This window comes from Lontra canadensis, unplaced genomic scaffold, assembly GCF_010015895.1.
Source record: "Lontra canadensis isolate GAN:19392208 unplaced genomic scaffold, GSC_riverotter_1.0 scaffold55, whole genome shotgun sequence".
In the NCBI taxonomy this organism is placed as follows: Eukaryota; Metazoa; Chordata; class Mammalia; order Carnivora; family Mustelidae; genus Lontra; species Lontra canadensis.
This window is the reverse complement of record NW_022631049.1, coordinates 11,803,538-11,828,315: the sequence shown is the minus strand read 5'-3', so window position 1 is coordinate 11,828,315 and position 24,778 is coordinate 11,803,538. Positions and strand designations below refer to the sequence as shown.

At 42.7% G+C, this 24,778-nt stretch overlaps 1 protein-coding gene across 1 annotated transcript in view; it reads right to left on the bottom strand.

Moving 5' to 3' along the window:
* Positions 1-461: 461 nt before the first annotated feature.
* Positions 462-24,778, bottom strand: part of ATG14 (autophagy related 14) — a 33,214-nt gene continuing 8,897 nt past the window's right edge. The window contains exons 2-10 of the mRNA XM_032875329.1: positions 21,006-21,068; positions 19,764-19,806; positions 16,982-17,063; positions 14,000-14,237; positions 11,103-11,332; positions 9,451-9,568; positions 7,775-7,865; positions 7,611-7,696; positions 462-877 (exon numbers count right to left, since the gene is read on the bottom strand). Coding sequence (XP_032731220.1) covers positions 571-877; positions 7,611-7,696; positions 7,775-7,865; positions 9,451-9,568; positions 11,103-11,332; positions 14,000-14,237; positions 16,982-17,063; positions 19,764-19,806; positions 21,006-21,068 — 1,258 coding nt within the window. The 3' untranslated portion in view covers positions 462-570. The remainder of the gene's footprint in view (positions 878-7,610; positions 7,697-7,774; positions 7,866-9,450; positions 9,569-11,102; positions 11,333-13,999; positions 14,238-16,981; positions 17,064-19,763; positions 19,807-21,005; positions 21,069-24,778) is intronic.

The window sequence follows — 24,778 nt, the reverse complement described above, 5'->3', positions numbered from 1 at the left end:
AACCAACATCCTTGACCTAAAAAACAAACATGACCAGATTCTAAAGAAATCGAGTATTTCAAATTGCCTGCTGGTTCTCCGTACAAAAAATGATGGCATAAGCACAAACTCATATGAAACAGTTTTTATCTTTCAAGTCCTAATCATCAAGAATCACTGGCCTGTGATTCAACTTCTAAAACATAAAGTGTTCAGGAACAGTCTCCGCAGCACAAGGACCAATGTGTCAGCCTGCCTCTGCGGGCCCAGCGGCCCCTGACCAAAGGGAGCCCGGGTGAGGTTTCTGCTTCAGCAGGCCAGCGCACACGCGCTCGTCTTCCGCCAACACGGGTCTGGGCAGAGGGACCCCTGACCTGGCTGTTCTAGCATAAGCGTGTGGGTCACCCCCATCGGCCATCTGATACATAGAAATGCTTGTCCTCCCTGCTTAAAAAAAAAAAAAAAAGAAAAAAAAAAGTTTAACCTCTTTTTGTTCCAGGCGCTATCTTAACGGAACACACACAGTTTACTCGAGCGTGGCGGAAGAACAACTTTCTTGACACAAACCTGGCGCGCTGCGGCCCGTGCGCACTAGCGGTGTCCAGTGTAAGCCTTAAACCAGGAGGTCACCGAGGCGGCGGCGGACGAGATCATCCCGCCCGCACTGCTGCTCGCAATGGGCGGGGACACCTGGCTGCTCTGGCTCTGGGAGCCCTCCACGGGCTGGGAAGGGATATCACAGAAGCGGGGGCTCGGCAGGTTCTCCCAGTCCGTGCCCAGGTCGGTCTCCTCATCACTGACGCGCTCGTCGCCGCTCTCGTCCGATTCCCCGGCAGCGCCGGGGTCCACGAACTCCATGGACTCCTCCAGGTCAGCTCGCACTTCAAAGGGTCCCGACCTGCACGCGCACACAACCAGCATTGTGACAACAGTGACACAGGCCTGCCGGGACTGAGGAGGTCCAGAGCCGCCCGTCTACCTGCTTCCCGAGCCTGCACTGTACCCCCTGGTGGTCCGTAACGCGGTTATTCACCCAGGTAACTGCCACGGGACGAATGCGCTCCACCACGCGCCCACAGTTCCTCGGGCCCCCCGCCCGGCTGGTGGAGCTCCGGGACGCACCGAGACCGGCCGTCCTGGTCCCAGGGACGACTTCCTCTCTGAACAACTGCAGGATCCACGCATCTCGATGGGACAGTCCCACCAACAACGGTCACTTGCTGTATACGCTGCTGTATCACTTGGTGGCACAAGTAATAAATGGTATAGAAAAAAAAAAAAAGTACAGCTGTTCTCTGCCTTACGGAAACTCCTAATTTCTACGTTCTTAGGACTCAAAGGAGCTAAGTGGCCCAGCTGTACGTGTGTTAGCAGCGCTTCCTTGACTGCTGCCAGCAGCAGGCTCTGCACACATTTTCAGACACGATCACACTTTTCTAGGGTCCATTTATAACAGATTGAGCTATAACTGTTAAGAATATAGTCATCTGGAATAATGCATATTTCTGCACTGTACTTTAGGAGAAAACTATTCCCCAAAGGTCCCTGATGACATCATCGTCTCCAAATCTAATAACCCTTCTCAGGCCTCACCCTCTGGGACAGCTGTGCTGATGACCGCTGTGAGATGGCGTCTGCAAACCCCACCCAGGCCTGCTGCTGCTCTTCCCCCGCCCCCTTCCAAGTGTCTGTCCGCTCCTGCCTCAGGAGAGCCCCGCTGCACTCGCTCTGGGTGGTTGGTCCTCCCACTGCCCCCTGCTCTTCTCCCAGGATTTTCCTGGAGCCAAGGCCCTCCAGCAGCCCCTTTCTCTCACCATTGCCCCCACGATAAGGACACATGCTTCCAATAATGACTTTGGGGAAAATGATAGGGGTTAGCAAAAATAAAATGAGAGATATCCTAGAATGGGTAGAGCCTGCCATTTTAGTCTGTCTAAAATTCTTTATGGCCTTAACAATGACCAAAGCCTAGCACTGGCCTCCAGTGTACCTCACCAGGCCTGCACCTTCCAACTCACTTTCTCCTGGGTCAAGTAGCCTTTGTTCCTCCAAGACAACCTTGCTTCCTGGCTGTACCAGCAATAGTAACAGCAAACATGTCTGTCCCAGGCACTGTTTTTAGGGCTTTACCTTAAATTGGAAGATGTACCATGGGGTTTCCCCTTGGTCTCCCTCAAGCAATTTACATATCAAAAAGCCCCTCTGACCAGGGATTCCCAAGTTCACAAGGCCTCCATCTAGCCCAGAAGTCCTTACTTTGCAAGGGGTGAAGGCATTAAGAACCAAGAGCCTCTCCCCTTGACACCCTGCAGCTTTTCCAAACCAACAACTGGCATCTTATCTGAGTATCCCTTTTCTGTTTCCTTAAAAAGCTCTCCTTTCATCTCTTCTCTCTCTTTCCCTCCCCCCACCCCTTGGTAAACAGGTCTACTCCAAAGATTTTCTTCCGACACCTCTCCTTCCTCCTAGCTTCATGGCCTGCCATCTCCACGTGAGGGCTAACCTCTCCGGCTCATCTCAGGTTATCTGAGCCAGGAGACCCTTCTTAAAACAAGCCAGCTGGGCCACCACCCTCACGCTCCTGCCTGGTATCACCCAGTAAGTCCCCCTCCGCACGTGCCCCAGCTCAGGTCCTCTCTGCAGCAGCAGCCGCCGCCTCTTCCCTTCCTCCCGAGTCACCTACGCACAAATGTTCACAGCGTAGCACCTCAGCTGGGTTCCCTCCTTCCCTAAACACAGCGCCCGCTCATTCCGTCCTTTGAGCTTTGTTGTCCAAGGGCCTCAGCACCTAGCGCCACATGAAGCCTGCCTCCCTGCTAGCTCGGAGGCATAGCCTGTTTTCTGTTTCTCTTTGATGTTGCCTTACCTACATGGCACAGGACTGCCACTGTCCCCAGACCCCCTCTCAAAAGTTTTCCCAGGAGACAGACAGGAGTGATATTGGGTGGGGGGTGATACTCCCTCCAGGCAGAGCTCCGTGGGAAGCCACTTGGGACTCCACTACTCCGCTGGAATCCCACAGGGCAGAGTCTGGTGACATGCAGCAGGCACTCAGCGAAGTATTTCAACTGAAAAACCACTGGATGATTCCCAAAGTGGCCAGCTGGAGCAATTTTTGTTGCCCAGCATACGCTTAGCCAGACACAAAATTAGCAAAACAATTAAATCTTTCATACTTAATGTCACCAGGGAATAAAAATCACTAATTTTCTCAAGATGCTGCAGGGCATTATTCTTATCGATTAAGGTAACAAAACGACCTCTTTGGTTTTAAAACTCTCTTTTGCAAAATATTTCAAAAATATTACTGGACAGATACACAACATCAAGAATTAGCTCTTTGTAAACTACACAGTCTGGATGATAATGATATTAATGTAGGCAACATCACAGTAAAGACTGAATCCGATAAGAAAAATCAACAAGTATTAAACCCAGGGGGAAATTCTGATGAGCATGATAACTGCATGGTCTCAAAGTGTCTCCACAGAGACTGCTGCTTAGTTGCAAGGAAGGAAAAAAATCTAGGAATTAGACAGTGGAGAAGGTGGAAAGCATCATGACTGGGTGATCAAATTAACATCACCAACGAGGGACAGATGGTCACTGTGGCCCCCAGAGTGTCCAGGAAACACTCCTGGCCCAGGCAGTGTTCTACCTCGAATGCTTGGATTCCTGGAATCTCACTACGAAGAAATACCAAATTCAGAAAGAAAGTTCTAGTAATACGAAGGGAAAAGTGTTAATGTCGTAAAAGACAAAGTAGGCCATGGAAACGTTCCAGATTTAAAAGAGGTTCAAGAAACATAGCAACTAAATCCAGCACCAGACTCTAGGTTGGATCATATACTGGAGGGGAAAGTGCTGTAAAGGACATTAATCTGGTCCTCAGACAAAACGTGCAGATGGGCAGTGGATTAAACTACTGTATCAGTGTGAAATTTGCTGATGTTGGTTAAAAGGAAAATACCCCTAATTTTTAGGAAATACATATACAAGTATTTAGGGGTCAAGAACCATGATACATGTATGTAACTTACCCACACAGAGTTCTGGAAAAAAAATGTCTGTATGTGTGTCTTTATGGAGATTATACAAATGATAAGGCAAAACAGTAACAAGGTGAGTCTGGGTAAAGATATATATGTCTTTGTACTACTATTATTTTTTGCAATTTTGACTATTTTTGCAAGTCTGAATTTATTTCGAAGAAGATTTATGTTGGATTCTGGATGGGATCCTCACTTCAGCTGGTCTCCATGGAAATAGGAAGTCCCACCCAGGTTCCAATAACAGTCTCTCTACAGCCTTGACTCTGACTGAGGCAGGTCCGGAAAGGGACTTCTGAAGCTCTAGCTCCTGGACTCCCGGCTCACGGACCACCAACGCGGATGTAACGAGCCTGGCTGAGCATGTGCGCTTCACATACATCACAAAGACCCCTACCCTAACTGGAGAGCTGACTCAAGGGCAAGCCGAGAGAAAACGTCAGACCCTCCAAAGAAATCCACCCCTAGTAGGAGAGAGCCTTTTTTTTAAGGACAACCACCAATACTGGATATCGTCCATCCTTTCCATTTTTGCCTAACTGATGGGTGAAAACTGGAAAGCTGTTTTGAATTGCACTTCTTTGTTCTTCACTGAGGCTGAAGACTTTTTTCATCTGAATACGGATTACTTGCATTTCTTTTGTGTGAACTGCCTGGATTAATCCTTTGGCTATTTTTCTATTTGGTCTGCCTTTCTTTTACAGATTTGAAATTTTAAGTGGTCTAGGTATTTAATCCATTGTCTGATATACAGGCTGCAAAACATACTGTTGCTTATCTTTTAACTTTCTGGTATCCGGTATTTTACCAGAGGCATTTAGAGTTTTTACACAGTAAACTATGTAACTCCTTTCCTTCATGGTTTGGGGGTTTTGTGGCTTGCATGGGAATTCCCTCCCCACCCTGTGATTATAAAACACTGTCTTTTCTCCTAGCTATTTTATAGGGTGTTTTTTTTTTTTAAATAAAATAAGGTCTTTGCTATCATCTGGAATTTATTGTTACATACGGAATGTAGTATGAGTCCAGCTTTGTCCCTGTATGAATACTCACCGGCCCGCTGCTATCGATCTATTATTATCTGGTTCAACAGGCCGGCCCTTGTTGTGCTATCCTCCCTGCAGGGACAGGGCCCATCTGTGGACTCTCTTCTCTGTGTCTAATTGCTCCACCTACTTGCATGCTAACAGCACCTGGTTTAATCACCTTTATGCTATGTTTTAAAAGGGGCCAAGCCCATCCTTTACTATTCTTTTCCAAAATTTCCTTGCAGCCTGTGCTTCTAGCTCAACTTCAGAATTAGCTTGTCAAAGTTCCATGAAATATCTGTTGAAATTCTGATCAGGTTTCCTTCTGGGGAGAAGGAGCATTTTTATACTACTCAGCCTTTCTCTCCAAGAAAATCCTGAGGGTGTTCCTTGCCTCGAGCTTTCTCTCATCCGGGCCCACACCTCACGCGCTGCCTAGCAGAAATTCAAGAAATAGATGTTGAACCATTTTTTTCAAGTTTCCTATTTTCTTTGTATGGTTTGCACATGTTTTGTAAAGATTATTCCTATGTAATGTATAGTTTGTGTTGCTACAGTAAAGGGGAGCCTCTCCTCATTCTGTCATCTGACTAGCCGTCAGCACATAAGCAAGCGAGCTCTCCCGGATGGCCAGTTCAACCATCTGCAACAACGCCAACCTAGTTTCTTTCTTCCCAGCATAAATAGACCTTACTTCTTTGTAAAACTGTTCTGCTTCGCCTAGGCCTCCAAAACAAGGTGAACATAGCAGTGACAACAGGCCTTCTCTTGTCCTCACTGTAGAGGAATGCTTTTATTAAACATACACATAAGGAACATGTCACTGAAATAGTCTTTTCTGTAGGCTTAAGGTAGATATTCTTAATTAATAATCTTTTAATTTGCAACTAGTTTTCTTTAATTATTCATAGGAACTGAATTTTATTCACTGCTGTTCTGGCATCTATCAGGTTGATCTTTTTTTTTTTAATCTGTTCATGTGATTAGTGGTGTGTACTGGTTAAAAGCACGAGCATCTACCACTTTGTGGAGTCGGATGCGGGCTGGGACGCTAGCTCTATTACTCTGACGGCCTCTGTGATCATGAGCACGAATTACTTGACTACGCTAAGCTTCAGTTACCAGCCAGCCCCTTCTGTAAAATAAGAATAATCAGCCCACCTATGAAATATTGACTCAACAAATATTAGTTCTTATTATTAAGGATTAATTTCCTAATGTTGAGGGGCACCTGGGTGGCTCAGTGGGCTGAGCCTCTACCTTCAGCTTGGGTCATGATCTCAGGGTCCTAAGATCGAGCCCTGCATCAGGCTCTCTGCTCAGCGGGGAGCCTGTTTTCTTCTCTCTCTCCCTGCCTCTCTGCCTCCTTGTGATCTATCAAATAAATAAAATTTCTAAAAAAAAACTTCCTAATGTTCAACTCTATACAAATAAAGTACAAAGAGGATGGCAAACAAACCCACAGAAATCAACCACTAAAACTGGGGTGGATTTCTAACAGGTGCTTTGTGAACTAATGAATGGAATTTGAGGCAAGGAGCATGAACTCCCTATAAAACGGCATAGAATTCTAGATGTGTGTGTCCAGTTCCCCAGAGAGAGGGCACAGCTTTTTCCACAGGGTTCTATGTCCCAGGTAAGTTACTGTTTTAGGTGGGGGCGGGGTGGGGGGTGGGGAAAGAAAACACAAGCCAGTGGCTAAGGGCAGATTCCCATGGAAAGTTCCCTGCCATGGGGAGGAAGCCAAGCACCCTGGCCGGAGTAAAGGCCCCCTGAACCTTGGTTCCAGTTGTAAAGGCAAATGAACGATGGGAAGGAGACTCCCCAAAAGAACATTCCTGCCTTTTATTTTCTTTAGCCTCTTTCAAAAGTACAAATACATTAACTAAGTCATATCTCAGAATGTAGGGACAGACTTTCCAGAGCATGGAAAAAGGATATGTACTCAAGAGGGGCTACCTGAATGGTTCTAAAGAAAAGCTTCCTCTAGGTTGGGCTGAGGGCCTAGAAGGATCCCACAGACCAGCCCTGGTTGGTCTTTTTTGTTACTGACTCTTGTTCTTAACCTAATGGATTTTAAACTAGTTCACCCCTGAAACTTCTAATACCCTTTATCTCCAGTTGATGGTGGCCAGAAAGACAAAAAGATGACTGGGAAGAACTATTATGGTGGGAGGAGGCATGAAAGGAAAGGCACAGGAAAAGGGACGGACACTACAGAGCGCCAAGAAAGGGACATGGAGTCCAAGAAATGGCTTCTGGTCTTCAAGCGTGGCACAAGGCACCCCCTCCGGGAACATTTGGGGTCTTCTATTTCATTTTAGGTGTTAAAAATGTCTGATATTAATTTTCCGAGAAATGATTATGTAAGGACCGTAAAGGCTCAAATTTGACCAGCCGCTCTGCCCTTCTGTACAGGACCACATTATTTTTGTCTTCTGTGGGGACTCTGGGGGTGAGGACCAGGCCCCTGGGCTCTGCCGACACGCACAACCACTCTGCTTAGAAGGACTCACAGCACCGCCACTTAGAAAAAAGCAAGAAGCATTCTTACCTGCCCAGGTGTTCAGAGCTAGGACTGACCAGGTACATTAGGTTCCTCAGAGTGTGCAGTGGTTGTAGCTGATCTAAGTTTACATGCTAGAAAAAGCAAAAAACTGATTAACATTTTCAACCAAGTAACACAGTAAAAATGAGCTCACAGCGTATTTTCCATACCTGAGAAAAGCACAGGTAAAGAATATTTGCATTCAGTTTCTTCACTGCTCGAGTAAATTTCTGTCTACTGAGATTTTCCCCACAAAATTCACTGGAAAACAAACATACAGTTTGTAAAATTGGATCTTTCCGAGGAAATTCTATGGTAAAATGTCTATTTGGAAGAGTGTATTTTACACCACAGCTGAGTATAAAACATACCCCACATCCTTTGCTTCTTTATAAGTCAGACTCAACAGAGACTTTCTAAGAACGAACCGCCCTCATGATGGGCGATTCCACCGCATCTACAAAAATTACGAAGGCATATTCCCTCTGACCAGCAATGCCACTTAGGAAAAGTTACTCAACACAAACACCTGCACACTAACGAAATGACAAATGTACAAGACTACTCTGTGAACAGAAACAGGGGACTGGTGGGATCGTGGCACACCACACCAGAAACCTCTGCTAACTGTCCGCTCTGTGGAGGCTCACAATGGCCCCACGAGGCCCACCCAGTTTTTACCCCCACCTTCTTCACTGTCCTCGCTCTCCCCAGGGCTTTCTCTTGGCGCCAATGGACCCACATGGCCTGCTCCCCTCTTTCCTTCCCTCAGGGTCACAGGTGATCGCACATGAGCCCACTCACATACTGCAAGCCCCTGCCTCCCCGTCCCCTCTCCTCCACTCTGCTTTCATGTCCTCCACAGGCTTCATGACCAGCGGACACACCGCTCATTGATTATCTGTCTCTCTGTTAGAATGAAGGGCCAAGAGGGCAAGGATTAGGTTTTCATCACCACTGTACCCTCTCAGTGCCCAGAAAAGGGCTCAAATATTTGTTAAACACTCAAAAAGCAAGGTGTAAAACACCCTGGCATAACTTTTGTGTTTAAAAGGGGAGAGAGATGGTAATACATATTTATTTGGCTTGAAACGTAAGGATGACTGGACAGTCGTAGGAAGGGCTTAGTAGAACTGAGCAGAACTTAGAACTGAGTACGCTGTAAATGTTTATTTATTTATTTATTTTTTAAAGATTTTATTCTGGGGAACCTGGGTGGTCCAGTCAGTTAAGGATATGACTCTTGGTTTCAGCTTGGGTCATGAGACCGAGCCCCGTGTCAGGCTCCCCACTCAGGGCAGTCTGTTGAAAGGACTCTCTACCTCTCCCTCTGCCCGCCCTGCACCACCCCTGGCCCCTGCATGCACAAGCTCTCTCTCAAATAAATCTTAAAAAGAAAAACAAAATTCATTTTTAAGTAATCTCTACACCCAACGTGGGGCTCAAACTCACAACACAGAGATCAAGAGTCACATGCTCCCCTGAGCCAGCCAGGCACCCTTACATTTTTTTTGAATTCTAAGCCACATGTTTTTTATTTTATATTCAGGTGCTATGATTTACCCAGTTCTTACACATGAGCGTACCCTCTGAAGATCCTAGATTTTCCTTCAATTACTTTCACAAGTGGGAGAATTCTCCGTGGTCTTCTCGAAGACTTCATGTGCAATTTTAAGATAATGAAACAAACTTGCACAGTAGGCTTTGGAAATTAATCTCAACATTTCACAGTCATTTTTCTGGCTTAATAATACTTAAATTCCTATTTTTGGTTTAATTAGAGTAAGTACCTAATAGGAAAACGAGATCTGTGATAAAGAGAACTTCGTCACCTTCAATTACTTGCCTGTTGCACAGCTTTTTGGGAAGATTTATGTCAAGTATATGAGACAAGATGTTGAGCAGCTGAGTCGCGTAGCACAAGGCGGCGCTGATCGTGTAAGCGGGGTTACTGTGCTCCATGTCTGAGGCAGAGAAACAACCACACACAGCTTTAATTTCAACGAAAAATACCAGGGAACCTAGATTTTATGATCTGTAATTTTATCATTACATTGTTGATGGTTATGTTTTGCTCCTAACAGACTAATAACACGTTCCTGGCCACACATTAACGTTTCATCGCTTCTGATTTTTGCGGTGTGGAATGTAACCCAAGCAAATGAGCCCAGACAGACCCAACATAAATGAAATTGAAGTCTGAACTGCTTGGACCTGATAATGTATTATTTATTAGAACAGTAAATGCCCAACTTAAATGTCACCTCCTCAGAAAGGCCTCACCTAGGCTACACCTGTCTTGGTGACATCACTTTGTCTCACCAGCACCTAGCACCGTGCATGACAGAAAGCACATACTCACTATGTATTTGCTAAATAACTAAATGAACAATCTTTTCTCCACCAAAGAAAGCTACCGGAGTTTTAAAGGGTTTTTCTATTGGGCAATTTCTATCTCCATTTCGGGCTGCTAAAAACAAGCTCTTTACAAAGATACTACAAAAACAGGACTCTACTGGCTAAATATACTAACTAGTGAGGTCTTTTATATAAATAAAGCAGTATCAGCCCCCCAAAAGTGAAATACCTAAAAATGGATATAAAACGTGATATATCCACATTACATACAATGGAATATGACCCAGTCATAAAAAGAATGAGATGCTAATTCATGCCACAAAATGGATGAACCTTGAAAACACTACGCTATTTAAGAAAAGCCAGACACAAAAGGTCACACACTGAATGATCCCATTTCTAGGAAATATCCAAAATAGATAGCTCTAGACCTACAGAAAACAAAATTATAGATCTTCCTCAACTTAGGATGGGGTTATGTCCTGATAGACCCATTGTAAATTGGAAATATCCTAAGCTGAAAATGCATTTAAGGCACCTAAATAACTACCACCATAGCTTCACCTGGCCTGCCTGACCCAAGGCCAGAACACTGACCCTACAGCTGGGCAAAGTCATTTACTTATAATAACATGCTGGACATCTCACGCAATGCACTGCACGCTGTACTGGAAGTGAAGCATGAAACAGTCATCGGTGTCTCCACCGGCTGTGCACCCTGACAGCCACAGAGCTGCCTGGTGGCCTCGGGGGCTTGGCACCCCGAGCGTACACATGCACAGCACCAGCCCAGGAAACGAACGATCCAAATTCAAAATTCAAAGCGTGAACTCTACTGAACATGTACCACTTTTGCATCATCATAAAATAAAAAAATTGTAAGCTGAACCATCATACGTTGATCTCATCTGTAGGGGCTGCCCAGGGCAGGGAGCAGAGGGGACAGGGGCATGACAGCTCCGGGCCCCGGAGCGCCCATCTGGGGTGATGCCAGTGCTCCGGGTACCAACACACAACACGGCGAATGTCATCATGCCGCGGGATTGTTCGCTTTACAGCTGTTCATCTCGTTACGTAAATTTTACCTCAATTAAAAAATATACGTACTTCTAAGTTTTCAAAGACTATTCTGATTCTCACCAGGCCCCTGTGTGGTTTTCTTCTCTTCCACCCAACTGTAGTAGGCAGAGTAGTCCCCATTGTTGGGAAGGCTAATCCAAGGCCCTGTGATGCTAATGCTGGTGTCCCCGTTGTGATCGTCACAGACCCATCTTCCCGAGAGGTAAGTTGTCCTCCGGGCTTCGGCAAGCTTGCTCACGGTGCTGGAGGTCATGGCACTGTCGCTCTCCGAGGACACATCTGCGGGATCTCTGAAAATCAGAACACACATACAGATTTCAAGGGAATGGGTTTTAAAGAGCATGCAAGTTACCTGCCTGACCAGCAGAACACTGAAAGATGCACACGCGAGGACAGGAGTTTAACTGGAATATACAGAGATAAGTAACTCTATCAGATATGAAGCTGAAACCGCTGTGGCCACAGAAGGCCGCTGCCGCCTCACTATCGGGTTCTCGAACTATTTGGTCTCATGCTTACACACTTGCAATTTTTGGAGAATCGCAAAGAGCTTTTGTGATGGGCAGATTATTGATATTTGCCTGTATTAGAAATCTGAGAAAATTTTAAATGATTCATTCATTTGGAAATAATAAACCTATTATATGTTAACACAGTATATTTTTATGAAAACAAAACAAAAAAAAAAACGTACTTTTCAAAATAAGAAAATCAGTGAAGAGTGGCTTTGTCTGTTAACCACTGAAACACACAGCAAAACAGCACTGGTCAAGACTTCTGAAAATCTCTATCACAGCCAAGTCTTACAGTAGTTCTTTCAAGTAAAAACAGTGTCCTATGCACACACCAGCTCGTCCCGCCTGCGACTCACTCGGGTGCTTTCTGGTAAGCCGGCTGAGGCCCTTCAGAACAGAGCAAAGGAGCTTCTGCCCACTTCCCGTTTCATCGTGTGGTCGAGTAAAACGATGTGTACACAAGGATCAAGACAATAAAATTTAAATAAAAATATGATTTCCACTGCTTCATCAAGAGCGTCCTTGACGTGAAACGCTTTTCTCTCAGAAAATGCAAGTACATGGTAGAATACAATGACAGGTGACACAATTGGCGTCATTGCTCAGACATCTGTCAAGGTAGCAGTTTTGACCCACAATGGCTTCTGGGCCATCAGTGCAAATGTCCGCACCATGAAAAAGGGAAATGCAGTGTTACTATCCACACAGAAATACTTGTGACAGTGTGGATGGCGCTCTGAACTGAGGGCCCGGAGAGTGGGAAGGCGCGAGAAGTCAGCACGCCCCACCAGGGGTGGGGGGCGGGTGTGTGTGTGTGTGGGGGGGGGGACAGTGTGTGCTCAGTGGCGGTGCAGAGACAAGATGATCCCTGCCGTTGGGTCGGTGTCAGTGTAGGAAAAATAGGTGGGAAAGGGGCAGACTGGGGAGGATGTCTGCGCTGCACTAAGTTGAGGTTCTGTTCTCAATCCTTTCTTCTCCAGCCACCCCATGCCTGTGGGGCGAGGGTCCTGGCAGTCACAGGGAGGGGAGCGGGGCACTACGGCCAGTTCTGAGCGGCACTTCTGCTTCTTCCTTCTTCCATGTAACAAGTTTGAGAAATGTGAATGGACAAGAAACCTTTTTACAGAAGTAACTTCAAAACTATGGGCTTTAAAAAAGTACCAGCATATAGTATCATATACTGCTATAAAAGATTTAACAGCACAGAGAGGAGAAAGTTTTTCTCCATGTTTTCTCCTCTGCAAGTTCCCATTCAGCTGTTGGTCTCCCTGGTCTCCTCAGATCTGAGACAGTGTCTTAAGACCATGTCTTTGTTTACTGTGTTTTAACACTGATACCTTAGTCCATCAGAATCTAATTTAGCACTGGGGCTGCCTGGCCAGCTCAGTTGGAAGAACACACGACTCTTGACTCTTGGGGTGAGGAGCCCTATGGGTGTAGAGATTACTAAAAAAAAAAACAACTTAAAAAAAAAAAAAAAGATTCTAACTTACCCTAATGTTTCTGTTTTATGAGCTTTTTCCTCCCCAAAGGCCTGGTCGCCTGTTTTATACCCTAACTTCTCCCCACTGACCCAAAAGGCTACCTTAGAGTCTATTTCTGAACTTCCTATTCTGCTCTATTTTGAATCTACCTTATTTTTATATTTGCCCACTATTACTAATTACTACTATTACTAATGAAAAATTACTTGGTAGAGAGCAGGGTTTCAAGCCAGAAGAACAATGAGATCTCTAGGCTTTTAGGAAGTTAACTCAGGCAGAGGCCGAAAAGACACAGTGAAGTAGAGGGAGCAGGCAGAGTAATGGTCCTCACGAGTCACAGTCCACCGGCCAGACAGGAACATATGCTGGGCAGTGAGGGCAACCAAAAGAGACAGGAAAATCCTCAACTGGAACAACCTGATGGTTAGTGAGAAAGTAAATGAACTCCTCCGTAGCAGTTTTCATACATCATCAATTATCATCTTGGGAAGTTTAAAAAAAAAAAAAAAAAAAGGTATTACGAGATAGGCTGGGGACCGGACGGTGTGTCCTCTGGAACCTGTATTTTTCAAAAGTTCCTGAGTGACTCTGATGAACATGCTGGTGGGGAACCACGGTCTTGTCCATCTGATGACTCCTGAGGGTAGCCACGCACTAGAGCCTAAGACTAAACTCACGGTCTTCACTGCTTGCCAGCAGCTAGTTACCAGGAAAAGGCTAAGTCAACAGGTCAGTCAACAAGTGAGGGCCCCACGTCTCTGAGGGCCACCGCCCTCCACCTTGGCAGCCTCCCCAATTTCATGCAGCGTGTACTGTTTGCTGAAGCAGATAAGACTTTAGTTTCAGTACCAGGAAAGCCAATGACCCCAGAACGAACCCGATAATGAGGTGCTGCCATATTTGAAATATACTTGCTCTGAAACTTGATCTATTCCTAGAGTCAAAAGACTCACTGTACCTCACACTAGTCTTTACTTCCTCGATTGGAAAAATGACCGAGGTGAGCTCTAATATATGAGATCGCCGAAGTTTTGCCAGACGCTCATAATGACTTCTTAAGTCAATAGTCTTTTTTTCTACCAGGTCACCAAGTCTGCGATTGTGTCTCTGAATCTTCTCCTTTTTCTCCTGGTGCCGCTGTGCCCGAGTGTAGAGCTTCTGGTTCTTTTCCTTGGTTTTGAGAAGGCCTTCAGAATCTGAAATAAATCACACCCAACGATTAACTCTATAAATAGCTCCTGGGGACTGCAGAACCCACCTCCCAAGGGTAAGCATCTTCCTGCGGTTTAAACCAAAAGCAAAACCTCCATCAGGTTAACTACATAATGTTCACTAAGTGGAAACTGGGAGTTCAGCTTATGTAAACAAATGAATCAAAGGGGCCCACCACTGAAAGGGCTCCGGGTCTCCATCTGTAGTCATCATTTCAAAGAATCACTCAACAACTATCAAGTTTAAGCCAGAAGGTACCTGACTAACGGTAAGCACTGAAGAATAACCATGGCGGGCAGAAAAGGTATCTAATCCAGTTTGAAAAACTTACTGGCTATCTGGCTATCTATTAGGCACTTTGCTGCAGGCATAAGATTTCCTGCAATTTTATTTCCCCTCACTTATGCATTCTCTTTACCATTCTTGCTCAGTGTGGATGTTCTAATGTTTAAGTCGCTGGTTCCATCACACTTATCTTCCAGCAAGCTCACTCATTTTCATGACCACTACTGGGGTCTTTACAAGTGCTCAAATGAATGTCTGGCCAAGGCCCCCGGTCATGGTGGTCAGATTTTTTAAGAATAGTTTCCAACTTGATATCATGACCCTTCCCAGGTGGCAGGAGATCAGCAGTCACCTAATCTGCACTCGTGCAGACTCAGCACTCAAGAGTTTCATTTGTCCTTCTCTCCATGCCATCTCTCCCTAAACATAAAAACACTGATGCTATTTCTGTCATCTACTGTTGCTTGTCTTGGATAAGTAACTTTATAACACCGATCGACTCAACCTTAAAGGTTCATAAAATCCAACTTCCTTATCTATACCATATAACATATCTGTATTATTCTGTATCATGACACATAACACCAAAAGATTCTGGAGAAACACTCATCAGGTTCTACAATTTATAATATATGACCTTTTCTGAATATATGTGATTTTTTTTTTAAAGATTTTATTTATTTATTTGACAGAGAGAGATCACAAGTAGACAGAGAGGCAGGCAGAGAGAGAGAGGGAAGCAGGCTACCTGCTGAGCAGAGAGCCCGATGCAGGACTCGATCCCAGGACCCTGAGATCATGACCCGAGCCGAAGGCAGCGGCTTAACCCACTGAGCCACCCAGGCGCCCTATATGTGATATTTTTAACAACAAAATTTTTAAGAAATACTATTTGCTGAGTAACAAGCTCTTCATCTGTGGACTTGAGACCATGCATAGTTTCTGGAATTCATGAACTCCCCTAAAATTGTTTGCAGAATTTTCTGAGTCTCGTCTAAAGGGTGGCAACTAGACTGCATTTATGTTCTAAAGAGCAGTGGTTCCCATCCCTTGGTAAGTCATCAGTGCAACCCAGAATAGTACTACTCGAAGTGTGGCCCCTGGATCTGGGCCCGTCAGTAAACTTTCACCAGTCAGACAAGAGAGGTACAGAAATACAGGTAAGCTCAGCAACATTTCTCTGTGACATGGCAATATGACACGGACAAACCATTCAAGTGTGCAATCATTTTCCTAGCATTTTATTGTATTTTACAAAACTACTGGGATCAATTTATGACAGATTAGAAATCAGAGAGGGAGAAAATGGTCTTTTACTACAGACAGTTTGAGAAGCACTGACCCCGGCCCCACGCATGAGACTTGAACTTCCTATGTCCAAGGTGGGTCCCAGGATTCTCCCTCTAGATTGTACAAGCGTCACCAGGTGACTGAGGATTTGTAGGAATGGGAAGCACTCTCACAGGGTCCACTGCTCTAGGGCCAAATCTTTTCTGTGGTGGTCGTTTTGTTTTGGGGAGTTAGGAATCTGTGAAATTCAGCTCATCAAAGATTTAAACTTGCTCATCAGGCGAGGCACAAACTCAGTGAATCCAGCAGTTCCAGGAGGGTCACAGACACCTGGGAGCACATGTGAGCCTCACGGGAGGATGGGGAGAGAGGGGTCAGTCACAGGCTGCTACGCTGCTGCTGAACCAGAGCCTGCAGAGGCGCAGGCAAAGCTCCGTGGGTAACCGGCTGTGTGTGGTTCTGAGCAGCTCCTCTCCACGCGGCCCTCCTCTTGGGCTGACTAATCCTGTGAAACTCCACAGGAGCCCTTTATGAGGACAAACATTTTCAAAGGAAGCTTTTGCTCTATTACATACCACTATAAAATACTTGCTTCTGAAAGAACAAGCAGACAAGAAAGGGAGTCATAAGGCATGACAGTGACTCACTCTGAACTTTAAACAATGATCTTCAGAAACAGATGGGATATGTCTAAGGATACAGGGTTTCTAAGAGGACTCTCCTAAAATCTGACAACCATTTACGATGAAGGATGAGGTACACAAATACAATGTAAGATTAATACAGATTAAAATGTACATGAGACTCACTAATGAAGAGAAAAAGCCAGTATTCTGTGGTTTTGGAGTGAACTAATAATTATAACTGAGTACCAAGCTTCCTGTTAGCACCTTTTTAATTGAGAAAAGTACTTTATTCAAAGGTAATTATATTTGTGTGTATGTGTGTATATAAAATACAGATATTTGTAAAAATATTTACTTAAAATTCCTATACAAATGCTTGACAAAAGGAGCAAGGCAAGCAGGAAACCTTTCCAGGTTGCTGTTGCCTTCCAGCCCCTCCTCTCTTTGTCTCTCTCTAGCTTATGAGGCCAATGACATTCCACACTAGCCCTTTATTAGGTCTAGAAGAAGGGGGACAGATTACTTACTTATTTTCATTTCTTCATTCCCTTTACATATTGTTTGTTTCAGCTGTTCAATCCTCATCTTGCAGGACATTATTTTCCATCTCTTAAAAAAAAAGTATGCAAAAAATATCACAAATGTTGGTCTCTTATGAGTAACAGGATTATCAACCTAGGATCACCATTATTTTGAGGCATATCTTAGAAAACATAATGAAGAAAAGACCAATATATTTATTATAACTTTTGTGACTACAGTGGATTATGAAAAAACAAAGTGTTATTCTGGTTCAGTGCAGAAGCTGGTCAGAAATTAAGACAGAGAGAAAGAAATACGCATAGTTCTTTCGTGTGTTAATGAGGACAGAGAAAAATGGCAAAGTATATGCTCTTAACCTGCTCTGTCCAATATACAGCTAGTGACATGTAGCTATTTAAAAGTCATATGAAATTGCATGAAATTCAGTTCCTACTCAACACTACCCACAGGTCAAGTGTTCAACACCACATGTGGCTAATGGCTACCATACTGGTGGGTTTAGACACAGAACATCTGCATCACCACAGAAAGTTCTACGGCTGCACTGCTCTAAACTCTTCATGCTATTTACTGAGGAGAACATTAACATCACTGTATTATCTCACTAACACAATACACAATTATTACTTGCAAAATAATCAAAACTTCAATAAAAACAGAAGGTTTTCTCCCCCAAGACGAATAAAAGATCAGTAAAAATGCAACCTGGTAGTCAGTTAAAAAGTAGGATTACCTATTCTATAATGCCTCTATAAATGTGCATAATTAAAAGCTTAAAACAGCATTCAAATATTTATGGTGTTTAACGCCGGCCTAAGGAGCCTGACAGTATAAGACAGAGCAGACTGCAGAGCTGCCGCAGGTACGAAGTGCCACCCTCCCTGGAGGGACACTTGAGAACACACCCATGGGACCCCATGGACTGACTCAAAGATGAAACAGCCAGGAGACGTCCTCACTTGTAAACAGTATTAGTCTTCAAGAAGCAATACTGAGGGGCGCCTGGGTGGCTCAGTGGGTTAAGCCTCTGCCTTCGGCTCAGGTCATGATCTCGGGGTCCTGGGATCAAGCCCCGCATCAGGCCCTCTGCTCACAGCAGGGAGCCTGCTTCCCCCTCTCTCTCTGCCTGCCTCTCTGCCTACTTGTGATCTCTCTCTCTGTCAAATAAATAAATAAAATCTTAAAAAAAAAAAAAAAGAAGAAGAAGCAATACTGACATTTTTGAAAGAAAAATTAGAAAACAGTACATGGAATTTAGAAAAATGGGGATGGGATTCTTTATAAATAGTCTTTTCCCATACAGTGTATTTTGTTTTGATAACTCCAAGTATTTAAAAATTATGAATGATGCTTATTGTGAAAAAAAATTAAAAAAAAAATTAAACATCACAGAAGAGAAAAAATAAAGCGATCACTAGCTTGATAAAGGATCACACTCCTTCAGGGGTAATTGAGATTAAACTTTGATATGTATCTTTTCAGATTTTTAAATTTTTTAAATTTAATTTAATTTATTTTTTTTAAAGACTTTATTTATTTCACAGAATGAAAGATCACAAGTAGGCAGAGAGGCAGGAGGAGAGAGAGGAGGATGCAGGCTCCCCACTGAGCAGAGAGCCCGATGCGGGGCTTGATCCCAGGACGCTGAGATCATGACCTGAGCCGAAGGCAGAGGCTTAACCCACTGAGCCACCCAGGCACCCCTCTTTTCAGATTTTTTAGAGTATATTTATATTTAAAACACACACACAAAGGGAATCATACTTTATCCTAGCCTACTTTTTGTTTGCTCTATCATTAGAAAACTCTTGGATATCACTCCATATCAATATGTATGGACTGGGGATTCTTTTGGACAGCTACACAGTATCAGTTATCTCATCCTATTTAATGAGCTTTTAAGATACTTATGGATCACTACCCACACTGGTCAATCAGTTTCTTTATCCATTAATCTTTGCATTCATGTATTTTCTTAGGAGGAAACCTGCCGAAAATACCACGTGTGAGAAAAAAACCATAAACACCCCAACAAACCACCAACTTGTCCTCCAACCAAATACATCAATGTATACTCCCACCAACACGGAATAAAAGTGTTATCAATCGAACTCCTTATTTTATTTTTTTAATTAATTACTTTTATTAACATAAAATGTATTATTTGCCCCAGGGGTACAGGTCTGTGAATCGTCAGGCTTACACACTTCACAGCACTCGCCATATCATATACCCTCCCCTGAACCCCTTATTTTCTTTCATATGCTATACTCATTTTTTCCCAGTTATGTTCATTTTGCCTAGAGTTTTCAACATACAGAACTTTAAAACTTTTATGCAGTCTGTGAAGATGTTTTCCTTTATGGCTTATAAAGGTCTGTTCATCTGTAGGTTACATTTGTAAATACTCTCCCATATTTTAATATTTTTATGAGTTTACTTTTCACATTTAATCATCAATCTGTGAAGGGAGTGTATGTTTACAATGAGTAAGTTTTTTCAAAAAGGATAGTTCATCATTCTTGTATTCCTATGTCAATATCAGACTTTGTACTTACCCTTTATAATGGCTCTGTAATTAATTGCCAGTACTCTGTGTTTGGAATCTAGATAAAATATTTGAGAGCCCACACTACAAATAGAGGGCTGCCAAAAAATGATTAAAATAAAGGTAAATTCAAAGTGATATTCTAAGCACTACCAACTGAAAAGCATGTAACGTCAAGTATAAAGAATATTATTATTTAAATACTTCTCACAGCTTACCAACTGATCTGTTATCCATTTTCCTTCCATAGCTTTTAACACTCTGCACAGAGAAAAGACAATAATAAATTTTGTGAAGCTCAAAAATGTAAAATCAACATTTTTTTAAAGTAAGTTCTCAAAAATGTCTGCAAATACTAAAGTTAGACTCAAGCACTTAAGAACGTTTTCCAGGGTCCCTGGCCGGCTCAGTCCGTGGAGCGTGCGGCTCTTGATCTTGGGGTTGTGAGGCTGAGCCCCACACTGGGTGCAGGGATCATTTAAAAATAGAATCTTTAGAAAAATAAAAAATAAAAATGTTTTCCAAATTCCAAATTCTCTATTTTTTTCTCATTTCCTTCTCTTTGCACTTTTAATGCTGCCCAGAACCTTTCTGTAAACAATTACAATTTCCAGTAAGAGCCAGAGCCTTTGTCCTCAGTCATAATCTGTAATTTCTATCAGTCACATTTATTAACAATAACAGTTACAAGAGAATTCATAATCTAAAATGTGATGCTCAGTTCCCGAAGAAATGGCACAAGCCGGCATCTGTAAAAATCTGTTTTGTGGAGTGGTGTTCTATGGAAGAAACAAAAGTTTCTGTGATTAGGTTAGAGAAATGACTTAAATAAATCTAAGCAGGGTTCTGTAATGCAGGGCATCTTAGAAGATTTAATCTGCTCACAGATGTTTACAGAGACCTGGGGTGCATCTGGAGAACAGCGACTAGGTCAGTTTGGGAGAGAAGATTCTATGGACGATGCTCAAATCAGCGGGTGGGATTCGTCAGGGGTGCGGATGCCAGGGCCTTCCCCTCCAGACCGCAGAACAGCTGAGGGTAGAAGATCGAGGATCTGCATTTTGAACTGTTACCTCAGCTAACGAATTCTGAGGTAGGCGATACCAAGACCATGCTTAGGAAAACGCTGATCCAGAAGACGAAAGATAAATGGAAGGTGTGATGTCTTACAGGAACGACCACTTGTCTGCCTGCCCCGGACCCACTTGCCGCACATCAGTTACCCAGGCCAGGGGTCTTTCTCATGGGTCTAGTCATTGAGTGCCTGCTGCAAAGGGACTGGGTCTGATCTCAATGATTTCCAGGAACTTGATAATCTCTATTTTGCTTCTCCCAGAGGCACTGCTCTTCCCCACTGAGACTGTGTCCTAAATTCGACAAGTCAGCCGTCCACGTGTCTGCATACCATAGCACTGAATTAAACCACACGGTGACAAGAGAAAAGCAAAACGGAAACTCACTCTTTTTGAAATTCTTCTTGCTTGCTCTTAAGTTGGCTTAACCTTTCTTTCTTGTCTATAAACCTATAAGAAAAAAGTGTAGTATTTTATTAAATGTTCATTCTTTCCAGTTCAGTGAGCTTATGCAAATTCCTAAGAGCCAATCACTTCCGCACTCTTCTGGAGATACCAGGGTCCTGACAGTCAACATACATCTTCTCAAGGGGGTGTGCACACAGCTGCTTATGCCACTTGCTCATTTTAAAACGAAGTTCAAATTCTCAGCTTTAAAATTCTTGCATGGATGCCTGGCTGGTTCAATCAATAAAATTCTTTCATGGTTTATAAACTATGTCTAGAAGCCACCCCCTCACCCCACCCAGATTAAATTATCTTCCAAAACAGGCACATCAGAGCACTAGAATGAATCTGAGTTCAAGGAAGTTGAGGCTTCTCACATAAACATGATTTTAATTATTTAGCTTAATTCAATCTTTATCTTACCTATAAATTGGTTACTTGTAATTTTTAAAGTACACGGTTGTTTTTTTTTTTTTTTTTTACTAATTTTATTGCTGGTCCTTATGGGCTAACAAGTTACTGAGTACAAGTTATCAAAAGGAAGAGATATCACATTGTAGTTCATTTTCTTTAGAGTCTTCTCCTCTTACCCTTTTCTTCCTGTTACCTTAACTGGGGTTTAGTCTTTTTTTTTTCCTTTGCGCAGTTTAAGATGAAAACTTATATCATTCATTTTAAGCCTCTCCCTTTTAATTATAACCATATAAAGTTATACATTTCCCAAGTATTGTGTTAGCTAAACCCCAAAGTGTCCGATAGAGTATATTTTCATATCCTTTAGTTTGGAATTCCTGATTTTCCACTAATTCCCTCCTTGACCTCTAAGTTATTTAGAAGTATAGTGCTTAATTTCCAGATAGAGGGCTTTTCTAGGTAACTTACTGTTAACTGTTTTCCACTTTCTGATGTGGTCACAGAATATACTCTGTGAGATTTCAATCTTTTGATTTCAGAGTATCTTAGGGCCTTGCATCTGGTCTGCCCTGGTGAAAAGTTCCCTGTGTACTTGAAAGAATATGTATCCTACAGTTGTTAAGTACTGTGTTCCAGAAATGTCAACCAGCTGAAGGTGATGAACAGTGACATTCAGATCTTCTAGATTTGTGCTACTAAGAGAGCCACCGGTCACATGAGCTCTGAGTACCTAAAATGTGGCCTGTTGCTTAATAGGGATCTGCATTTAAAAAAAAAAAAAAAATATATATATATATATATATATATATACACTAACATCATGCAACTGACTTTTAAACAAGCTAACAGTGGCTCGCTAAAAAAACACATGATAATGCCATATGCTATAGTAACATAGTATGGAGTCCAAGATTAGGTTTCTGGAAGTCTCCCAAATTCTTAGCCTAAATGAAAACTAAAAATTTAACAGAATAGTAACAAACCTAGAAATTACTTTCTTAAAATGGTCCACACTAATAGCAGTCTAAAATATTTCTAAAACCCCATTTTTGAAACATTTCCAAAGATACCTACTTCAAAATGGAAGGGATCAATAGAGGAATGGATAAAGAAGACATGGTAAATATATATGATAGAATGTTACCAAGAAAAAATAATGAGACTTTGCCATTTGGGGCCACATGGATAGACCTAGAAGGTATTATACTAAGTAAAATTAGTCAGTCTGACAAATACCGTATGATTTCACTTATATGTAGAATCTAAACAAAACAAACAAGAAAATAGTGAACTATATATAACTGGTGGTTGCCAGAGGGGAGGTGGGAGAGGGGAGAGCAAAATAGATAAAGGGAATTAAGAGGGACAAACTTCCAGTTATCCAGGAAATAAGTCACAGAGATGGAAAGTACAGCATAGGGAACATAATCAACAATATTGTAATAACACTGTATGGTGTATGTGACAGATGGTGACCACACTTACTGTGGTGAGCACTGAGTAACATATAGAAGTGTCAAATTACTGTGTTGTATAGTACGCCTGAAATTAATTTAACACTCTAAGTTAATTATACTTCAATTTTAAAAAGAGAAAAAAAATGGGAGGGATAAAATATTCTAATTATGACCCTACCATTTAATAGGCAGTCACTGAAAATGTATAATGTATGTTAAACAAAAAAAAAAACAAATCAAGTGATATTATATACTTGTGTGACTAAATTAAAATAAGATTAAAAATTCAGTTCCTGGGTGGCCCAGTGCGTTAAGAGGCTGCCTTTGGCTTAGATCATGATCCCGGGGTCCTGGGATCGAATTCCATGTTGGGCTCTCTGCTCAGGGGGGGAGCCTGCTTCTTCTCTCCCTCTGCCTGCCACTCCCCCTGCTTGTGCTCTCTCTCGCTGTCAAATAAATAAATAAAATCTAAAAAAAAAAAAAAAATTCAGTTCTTCCATTCCACTAACCACACTGGGCTAGCACCCGTGGCTGGGAGCTATCTCACTGAGCAGCATAGATACACAACACCAGCGCGGTAAGGTAGGAACTGCATGAAGCAGCAGAACACTCAGAAACCAGTGTGGAACTGAGACAAACTCATAGATTCATCCATGACTTTATCAGGCAACTTACAACAAAACATCTGTCAGAAGATTAATAAATCTCCTTGACATACTGTTAGTGCTTCCATCTCCACATATCAAAAATGAGAAACTAATGTGGTATTTACTTCTACCTCACTGATGCAATAAGGTGATTCACGTTCTGATAACCTGAAGGAAGTGATGAACTCACAAGACTCATCAAACCAGGCAAACAAAGACTGACATGGAAGACAAAATCTTGTTTTTAGAGGCTATAAAAGCTCTCCCTCAGATCTGTTGTAGAAATGCCACTTGGCCCTACAGCTAACTGGGATGACAAACAACCCTGTCCAGCTTTACACTGAGCCGGTTCTCTTGGGCTTCATTAAAAACAAACCAACTTAAAATGTAAACATACAGTCACCAGCAGGGATAATAAACAAAAGATAACCATTCCTACTGTATCAACCACGTCATGAGTACTGGTGTTCTTCATGAAGGAGATTAAAAATAGGTGGTGTTCACAAAGCTAAACAGCAGATGAGGTCAAGGAATGTGGCTGGGTCAGCATTTCGACTGTCCATCTGCACACTCATCCATTCTCCGCATTCTCTGTCCCCCCACTCATGGAAAGATAAATTCGTTCCACAATTCTGTGCTTTCTCAATAGGGTTTCCAAGAAATAGAAAGATTAATGCAGTCATCCTATTCAAACTAGATTTTCTTTAAAGATTTTATTTACTCATTTGAGAGAGAGACAGAGAGAGAGAGAGAGAACAGGAGTGGAGGGGCAGAGGGAAAGGAAGGAGACTTTCCACTGAGCAGGGAGCCCGATGCAGGGCTCGATCCCAGGACAGGATCGAGGTTTAAGGATACATATTTTACAAAAATAGGTTTAAGGATACATATTTTACAAAAAAAAAAAAAAAAAAGGCGGGGAGGAAAGGAATATTTTATTTACTATCTTCCAAAAGTAGGGTTTATCATATAAAATATCTTGTGTCCTTTTCCATGTCGGGACATACCAACTAATTCCATTCTTCAACAATACACAGAATTTCAGTGAATGAACATCCTATAATTTGTTTATATGAACTCTTATTAATGAAAATTGGCATCACTTCCAAATTTTCACTATTATCAGTAATGTTATAAGTGAATATCCTAGTGCACAAATCTTTAAAAGCTTTTAGGTTTCTCAGAAATTCCTATTAAT